Source organism: Lactuca sativa, chromosome 2, assembly GCF_002870075.4.
Source record: "Lactuca sativa cultivar Salinas chromosome 2, Lsat_Salinas_v11, whole genome shotgun sequence".
NCBI lineage: Eukaryota > Viridiplantae > Streptophyta > Magnoliopsida > Asterales > Asteraceae > Lactuca > Lactuca sativa.
Window position 1 is genome coordinate 155,913,854 of NC_056624.2, and position 9,152 is coordinate 155,923,005.

Sequence of the window (9,152 nt, forward strand, 5' to 3'; positions counted from 1 at the left end):
CACGTTTAATAAAATGCTACTCCTATAGTCTTGATGCACCCAAATGGAGTTAAATTTCATATTCTCCATGAAAGAAAAAGGTCGCAACCAATGTACACTTATCAGAAACATTAGACCACACGGTATGGGTACAAACGAGAAGTAACGCCGGTGACATGACGCATCGCGATGGCGTCGTAACGGGGGGAACACTGCCCCCCAACTCGTTGCTTCTCGTCATGTAGTTCTTGTGGCCACGGAAATGAGTTGAAACACGTAATATTTAACCGTTGGAAAAGTTACCGTTTGAAAACGGTCAAATGCATTAATTAAAAAAATAAATAAATAACCTTTTTACCTCTCTCTCTCTCTCTCTCTCTCTATATATATATATATATATATATATATATATATATATATATATATATATTTACATATACTCATTTCATTTCAAACCTTATCTACATTCTTATTTCTTTCTAAAAAAATGAAACAAAACCAAAACACCTCCTCATCATCAAACCGAAACACAACCTCGCTTGTCGGGTTTGCCGGTTATGAAGGTTATTTCAACCTTTTATCGACTCAAGGCTCACCACAGATCCCATACCAAGGCGCAACTTTCAACCCCGCTTCACCGCCACTACAGTTTCCCAATTCACCTTACTTTCAACAAAATCAAGGCGGTCAAAACCCAAATTTACAACAAAATCTTTTCCCTTCTTTTACTTCGATGCAACAACAAACCAACCAACCATCGCCTACGACACAACAATCGGGTGAAGCGGAAGCGGGAGGTAGTAGGAACAAGAAAGGGAAAGGGAAAGGAAAATCAAAAGGGAAATCAATAGTGGTAGAAACAGAAACTGCAGACGTTCCACAATGGTGGACACCGGAGGAGGAATACGCTTTGACGGCAGCTTGGTGTGCTACTTCAAAAAACGAACTTCACGGAAATGGAATGAAAAAAGGAGCTTATTGGGGGGCGGTGCTCGACAAGTTTCATGCTATTTTAAAGAAAAATCCATATCGCAACAATGACATGTTGAGCAGCAAATGGGGTATGATAACTAAGCGGTGCAACAAATTCAACAATATTTACAACCAGCTTGAGAAGCAACAACAAAGCGGAACCAACGACTTCGATTTGTTCAAATCTGCTAAGGAACAATATCGGGTCGAAATTGGTCATGTTTTCGACTTTGAAAAATCATGGGAATTGTTACGAGCGGATCCAAAGTGGAATAAAACGCCTACATCGTCGGAGGTTCAATCCAAAAGGTCTCGCAATTCTAGGTCGGTCGATGTGTCAGACGCATAGACTAACATCGACCTAAACGCCGATGACGATGAGATCCCGGATGATATCCAAGAGATATCCCCACCACGACGACCGCCCGGACGCGACAAAGCGAGGCGCGCTGCAAGACATGCGGAGGAGGTGGAGACGAGAGCAAAAGATGAGGTGGAAATGAGAGCCAAATTCGACGAACACAATTTATTAATAAAAGAAAAAAAATGAGTTGAAACGTCGTCATTTGGAGTTCCTGGAAAGGCAGACACGGGAGAAGCAGGAACAAAAAGAGAGGGAACTAATGACACATCAGTTGTCGATTCTTCAGACAAGCGAGGAGGGTTTAGCGCCTGCTGATCTAGCGGTGCTACAAGCGATGAAGGAACTAATTAGGAAAAAATATTTGAGTTAATTAGGATTGGTGTGGTTTTAGTAGTAATTTGAATGATATTTTAGTTATTAATTGGGATAATGTCATAAAAAGCCTTAAGTTTGGCAAAAAATGTCGGTTTTACCCTTCGGCAGATTTTTGGTTCGTTTATACCGCAAATTTGTCATTTTTTTGTTGGTTTTGCCCTTGTTACCTGCAATAGCAGGTTTCCAGGTTATTATGAATTATTTTTTTGCGAAAAAACCCTTAAGTTTACAAATATTTTGCAAAAAAAACCCTTAAGATTATAAATTTTTTTTGAATGTATTTCTTAATTATGAATTATTTTATATTTGTTTGATATAAACTTTTTATATTTAAATTTTAAAAAAAGTTACCTAGTTTTAACAAAATTTAAATATATTTCTTAATTAATACTTCAACTTTTCAAAACAAAATTAAAAAAAACATTTGTTAGTTAATAATTAATTATGCTAAAATAGTTAATATGAATAATATGGTATCAAGTATTCAATTAATTTTTTTTAAAGATAAATAAAAATATTTTATATGTTTAAAAGGTTTGTATTTCAGAAATACTAACATATCATATTTTTTTATATGTTTAAATACATAATAATATTATCACTTTTTTTATAAAAATACCTTAAACATTTTAAACATCAAAAATAAATATAAACATTTTAAACATATAAAATATAAATATATTTGTCTAATTTGTTATATAAATATATTTATTTTTATAAAAAAATATAATAGTTTATTATTTCTGAAATACAAATCTTTTAAACATATAAAATATTTTTATTTTTTTTTAAAAAAATTAATTGAATATAACTAATGTTAATGTCATATTATTATTAGCTAACAGACGTTTTTTAATGTTGCTTTGAAAAGTTGAAGTATTAATTAATAAATATTTACATTTTGATAAAACTAGGTAACTTTTTTAAAATTTAAATATAAAAACTTTATATTGAACAAATATAAAAATTACCGTACATAAAGCTTAAAATATGTTTCAGTAGAAAACTATTTAGTTTTATAAAATTTTAAATATATATTTATATTTTATATGTTTATAATCTTAAGGGTTTTTTTGCAAAATATTTGTAAACTTAAGGGTTTTTTCGCAAAAAATAAGTCAGAATAACCTGGAAACCTGCTATTGCAGGTAACAAGGGCAAAACCGACAAAAAAATGACAAGTTTGCGGTATAAACGAACCAAAAATTTACCGAAGGGTAAAACCGACATTTTCTGTCAAACTTAAGGTTTTTTATGACATTATCCCTTATTAATTTAAGTTTAAAATTATGTTTTTTAATTATAATCGGAATTTTAGATTTTAAATATTATGTCTTTTTTTGTTTTTAAAATTATATGTTTATAAAAAAATATATTATTTATTAAAAACGAAAGCAAAAAAAAAGTAAAAAAAAAAACGAAATAGTAAAAAAAATACAAAAATAAAAAAATTTATTTTCAAAAAGTTGGTGTTGCATCTTGTTGCCCATTTCCCCACTTGGTATCATAACACCATTTGCTTATGTGACATGTGAAGTGGCACAACTTGATGTTGCAACTTGTTACCCGCACTCAATGCTCTTAATGATTTTTTATTTTATAAGTACATGCACTTATGCCAAACACCAATTAATATATTTTTTTTCTTCATAAAGATACATTTTTCTTCACGACACATCATCATAAATGCTCTAAATACATAAAGACAAAAGCACACTTACAACTTGATAAGTTGACATGAGATCCTAGTTTAGCTTAGCATAAAAGAGGGCAACACCCTACGGACAACACTTTGACTAAAATACCCCTCGGTTATCCGTACACTTCCCTTATTCGAATCAACAAAACAAACATAAACTGGTGAAAGAAACAGTTAGACCCTTTGACTTATAAAATTGTCAATGAAACCCCTCCGATCTTTGAAACATAAAAATCAAGGACACTTGGGTTTGCCTTCCTTAGTCTTCCAGTTGTTGTAGCAAGCACATGCCTGTTTGTTGCCATAAACACCTTTTGGTACACACAAGCATTTCGCACAACACTTTTGACAGAAGAACATGCATGGCTTCTTGTGTGATGTTGCAGAGCATCGATATGTACATTTGGGTTTACAATCTGTACAACAAATCCAATAAAAAAAACAACATTTTAGATCAAAAACAAAACTTCTGTTCAAAGTATTCACAAACTGAATTTGAATATGTTCATAATGCAGTACCTCTAGGACGAAGCTTCTTGTATCCCTGTAAAAATGAAAATCCAAAAGTTAGGTTAGATATAAGAAGGCTTGAACTCATGATTTCGTTACAAAATTTGATCCAGAAAAGTACAACAAATGTGTTCTTTAAGTTCATGCAAATCAAAATCATGTAATCTTAGAATGAATTTCAGCATTATGCAGACAAAATTCATCATCGTTAATGCATTTGAAAACTACTGGGTATGCTAGATCTACGGAAAACGGAGCTAATTCGACCTGTTTTATACAGAATGGAAGTTACCTGAGCAAAATCGGCGAATGCGATCAAGAGAATCAACGATAGGACCAAAAGCAGAGCAGTGTACGAACGTCCTCCTCCTGCCATTTGATCTCACTCACTCACTCACTGAAAAAGAAAATGGAAATCTGATGATATGTGAGTGAGAAAGAACAGATAGAATGCGATGGAATGTTGATTGTGAAGAAGAATTGCAGTGGGAAGGTTATTATTTATAGGGAGCAGGGGATGTGTTTTTCTTGGAGAATGGGGGTTGGTTCGTAGCTCAGATTCACACACAGTAGATCGTGTTTGTGTGTGTGTGTGTGAGAGAGAGAGAGAGAGAGAGAGAGAGAGAGAGAGAGAGAGAGAGAGAGAGAGAGAGAGAACAGCGGTGGTGGTGGCCTGGTGGAAGCGGCGGGGTGGTGGTCGATGCGGAGGTTAAGGCGTGAACAGGGGATGCAGCCACTTCCGTCCTCCGGATCGTGAGATCGAAGGAAATTAAATTTACCGGATAAAATGCCGCGTTTCAGGAACTAAGGCGCCATTATTTTGTGTCCCTTTCATACTTAATTTATTATTATTATATTATATTATTTTTGGCTGTTGAAGAATATTTATTACTTTGAGGCTTTGGGCAATAACGAGATATGTCTAAAAAGTAAATGCAAGAAAATAATAAGGATTAATTACAAAAATATCAAAATAGGAGGTGTCTTTGTAGTTAGTTGATATATTTGTTCAACATTTGTAACAGGATGATCACGTATATTGCGAATGTTGTTTTCATGATCTCCGAAATGGAAATCAACGGTTATCAACTAAGGTATCAAACTTAGGGTGAGCAATTGGTCTAGTTGGGTCGGATTGAATCGAACCAAGACCATTTATCATATAGTGGGTCGGACATTGGTTCTCAAGACTTCTGCCAATTTTGTGCAACTTTGTGATAGAACGACCATTCTAAGGGATACATTCATACATATAGGTTGCCCTCCCACACTTAAGGTATTGTGTTACACGTTAAATGTTTGGATTTAGCGTTGTTGTCAAGCATCTTATTCACTACTAAAAAAAGGTGTGGATATTTTGCTCGAAAGCTTGACGAAAAAGTTTAAGCAAAAAACATATTTTAGGAAAGAGGTCCAGGTAGCTTAGGTGGTTACAACTAATGAATGGAAAAAAAATGTGTGTGATGATTTAGATTGAGAAAATTCGAGTAATAACCAAAAAAAGTCGGTGATTTGAAGAAAAATAAACAAGGAAAAACACATTTTGGAAAATGACCAAAGGATCCGCAGAGCACCCTCTGCGGATCCATTAAAGCCTCTGCGGATCCAGCTACAGCTCTGCGGAATGTTGGTTTCATAATTTTTATAATTTTTTTTCGTTTTTTTTTTGTGTTCATTTTCGTTTATTAATATATATATTTTTTAAATACACTTATACCTTATGTGATTATTATGTAAAAAAATTGACAAAAAAAGGTTAAACATAATGAAATGTTAAAAAAAGGTAGTTGGACATGGCTCGACTCGTCGTGTAGACTCGTCATTTATCGGGGATTTAAGTGGCCTACTCGACGAGTCGGGAGACTGACTCGGCGAGTAGGAGTTGTCTGAGTGAAACCCTAAATTTGAGGGTTTGCACCCTATTTAAACACTTTATGAGGACTCCATCCCAGCCTCCATCACCTCCATACCCTGTTTACGAAACCCTAATCCTTATTTAAGTGTTCTTGAGCTTTTTGGTTCCATTTTTGTGTGATTGAAGTTTGAGAAGGAGAAGGAAGCTTGTGAGATCAAGAGGGAGCAAGAAGATTCAGGGTTTTGGGCACATTTCCAGCTTATTTGAGGTATAAAGCTGAAACCGTGGCTACTCATCGCTTAGATCTTGATTTGGGGCTATTTTCTATATCTTTCTAAGTATTAGTGAAGTTATGTTTGGGATTGGGCTAGAAGTGGTTTTGTGCTTCAGATTTGGAACCAATGAGGGTTCCCATGGCATAAAGGTGCCAACTTTATGGCCATGGGAGACCCATGCATCTTGTAGACCTCTTTTTATGGCTTTTTGAGCCAAAGGCCCCTTGCATGTACATCAAGTTTGAAGCTTTAAGTATAAAATGGACCCTAGGAGGCCAGATCTATGGTTTTGACACCTTAAGACCCATTATAATCGAGTGTATAGTTTTGGACATAGAGGGACTCGACGAGTCGTTCTTGGGTCTCGACGAGTCGGGGGTGCATTTTCCACAAAATCCTTCTGTTTTTGGACCAGTTGTTAAGATCGAAGGTTTCCCCAGTTGTTTAGGTTCACTAGGGACCTGAAAATCATAGGACTCGGTGAGTGGATGAATAGACTCAGCGAGTTCAAGGCAATGCCCCAGCCACATGAAAACGGATTCGGCGAGTTCAAAGGGAACTCGGCGAGTCATAGGCTGAACATCTTCTTATGGATGAAGATAAACTCGACAGGTTCAAGGACGAACTTGGCCAGTCGGTTGAAGATTGTCCGATGTGTTGTTGAAGGTGAACTCGTCAAGCTCTTGCTAGACTCGATGAGTAAGGACGGGATTATGGCATTTTGTGGATATGGGGACTTGACAAGTTGAGTGGCTCACTCGGCGAGTTGAGTCAACCAAATGTTGACTTTGACCAAAAGTTAACTTTGGGCATGGATTTGACTTTGACTTTGACTTGGACTGAGTGACCCTTGTAAGGGTTACGAGTATGAGTCGATAACGTAGAAGAGTTGTCGTCTAGGGATTGAGGAGACGGGGAGAGTCAATTTCCACATCGAGATCAGTGCAGACACTACACGACTTCGAGGTGAGTTTCCTTCTAGTAGGGGTGGGTCTATGGCCACAATGTCGGCCCACAAGTGAGAGTGTTGGATAGATGATTGTTATTCTGATAATTATCTAGGATTGATATGTGATATGCTTACTGTGCTTGATATGATTTTTTGCTAAATGTGTGTTAGCAGTAGTAGGGGTGAAATAGTCCCCGGTTACCGGTTGAAAGATACCGAAGGGGAGGTTAGCTCCCAGTTATCGGTTGAAAGATACCGATGGGGAGTCCAGCTCCCGGCTATGCCTGACGGTTACCGGTTGAAAGATACCGAGGATTATGCATTATTTGGTATGGGTATGATGGGGAAACTCACTAAACTTTGTGCTTACGGTTTTTAGTTTTGGTTTCAGGTATCTCTTCATCTAAGGGGAAGGAGCCGGCAGTGTAGCAGCGCATCACACATTTGCACATGATTTCCGCATTTGAGAAACCTGGGATTTGCACTTTGTATTATACTATTTGTAGGAATATTTTTGAAACTTATGACTTATGATTTTGTGGTAAAAGGAATTGTAATGTTGTTTTCGATGAATATTTTTATAAGTAATATATTTTTAATCAAAAAATTTTGGGTCCCGACTTTGGGGTGTTACATTTAATATTGACACTTTTTCAAACCACTTGTATTCCCAGGAAAGTTAGTAGACAGGTACCCTGGCAGGCGTTGCAAAGACGGAGCATAGTAATATTACGTCTTATCTTTTGCTATAGTTTTGATGTAAATCAAGCAATGTTTTGAACACAATTTAAATTATATATTAACAATACAATGGTTGTTGTTGCTTTGATTACTATTATACAACTGTTGTGATACTGTACATGATGTCATCCACCCCTGAACGTTTCCGCCGTTCCGGTTTGGGGGTGCGATAGTACTTGAGTTCCAAAGCACTCCATAACTCTCTAGGATCTTTGACCATCGCATAAAGATCATAGATCCGATTAGACTGTGAGTTCTTGATGTGACCCACACATAGTTCCTCATACTCTTTACGTAGAGCCCTTTACTTTTACAGATCAAAGATCATCATTGGATCCACAGTTTTCCCTGCATCGGGAATTGGATCAACAAGAATTTGGGTCAGTTTTGGGTCCAAAAAATAGACGAGGTTCAACACATGAAGCATGAACTACTTCTTGTCGGCCTAGCGGGTGTAGTTCTTACCATCAAATTGCTCAATCTTGACATACTCTTGGTTCATGTAGTGGAGACTAGCAGCTGGGATTTGGGTGTGTAACACCCATAAAATTCATGCCAAATTTAAAATTTTAAAAACATCTCAAATACTAAGATTTATTATAAATTTCTTTTCAAAATAGTTTCATATCAGAGTATCCCAGAAATCCAAATCAAAATATGAGGAAGTGTACGGTCACGCCTTCGCCTTCCTGCGATCACCAGGAGTACCTGAAACAAAATCAACAACTGTAAGTCCGAAGCTTAGTGAGTTTCCCCCAAAATACCAACGTCATGCAATCATAATCATATCATATAAACAAACAGAACAACCATGCATCTCGAGTCTACAATGTTACTGGTCCGCCCGCACTGGGTCTTCAGTCCACCTGGTCCACTCTCTGAGTCTACAGTATGACTGGACCGCCCGCGCCGGGCCTTCAGTCTATCTGGCCCACTCTCCGAGCCTCGACACATCTGGACCGCCCTCTTTGGGCCTTCAGCCTATTCGGACCGCTCGTCGGGCCTTCGGCCTGACTATGTGCCCTCTTGGGCCTGCATTCTATCCGGTCCGCCCTGGGTATGTTGGCCTACAACACGAAGCAGGACCCGCCTCAACCTAACCCCCATACAAATCAAACAATCATGTGCACATAAATATCATAAGCTAGCATGTATGTAACAAATAATCATATTGATCTAACAGATCACTAACACATCAGCCATCCTACAACCAGGATACTGACCTAACCGGTCACTAACATAACATCATCCTATATACCAGGATACTGACCTAAACCAAGTCACTAACATAATACCATCCTAACTACCAGGATACAGATCTAGCAGATCAATAAACATATCAAGCGAATACCCGGATACAAATCCGACAAAGGGCCGACCTTGGTGCCTTAGACCCTGTTGATATAGTGAGGATAACTCACCTTGCAATGTCG

General features: G+C 37.1%; 2 protein-coding genes across 2 annotated transcripts; one reads left to right on the forward strand and one right to left on the reverse strand.

The window, feature by feature from the left end:
- Positions 1 to 466: 466 nt before the first annotated feature.
- LOC111883361 (uncharacterized) lies at positions 467 to 1,300 on the forward strand. The gene has a single exon (XM_023879684.2). The coding sequence runs from the start codon at positions 467 to 469 to the stop codon at positions 1,298 to 1,300; it is 834 nt and encodes a 277-aa protein (XP_023735452.2).
- A 2,070-nt stretch (positions 1,301 to 3,370) lies between these two features.
- On the reverse strand, positions 3,371 to 4,693 carry LOC111883479 (protein RSI-1). The gene is made up of 3 exons (XM_023879804.3): positions 4,192 to 4,693; positions 3,909 to 3,933; positions 3,371 to 3,805 (listed from the first exon to the last, which is right to left on the reverse strand). The coding sequence occupies exons 1-3, from the start codon at positions 4,273 to 4,275 to the stop codon at positions 3,624 to 3,626; spliced, it is 291 nt and encodes a 96-aa protein (XP_023735572.1). The 5' UTR covers positions 4,276 to 4,693; the 3' UTR covers positions 3,371 to 3,623.
- Positions 4,694 to 9,152: the final 4,459 nt, after the last annotated feature.

Excerpts from the sequence above, each read along its gene's own strand:
- LOC111883479 (XM_023879804.3), bottom strand. The coding sequence starts at position 4,275 with ATGGCAGGAGGAGGACGTTCGTACACTGCTCTGCTTTTGGTCCTATCG. Across the intron at positions 3,934-4,191 it reads CATTCGCCGATTTTGCTCAG|GGATACAAGAAGCTTCGTCC; the intron begins GTAACTTCCATT and ends TCATTTTTACAG. Across the intron at positions 3,806-3,908 it reads CAAGAAGCTTCGTCCTAGAG|ATTGTAAACCCAAATGTACA; the intron begins GTACTGCATTAT and ends TTTGTTGTACAG.
- LOC111883361 (XM_023879684.2), top strand. The coding sequence starts at position 467 with ATGAAACAAAACCAAAACACCTCCTCATCATCAAACCGAAACACAACC.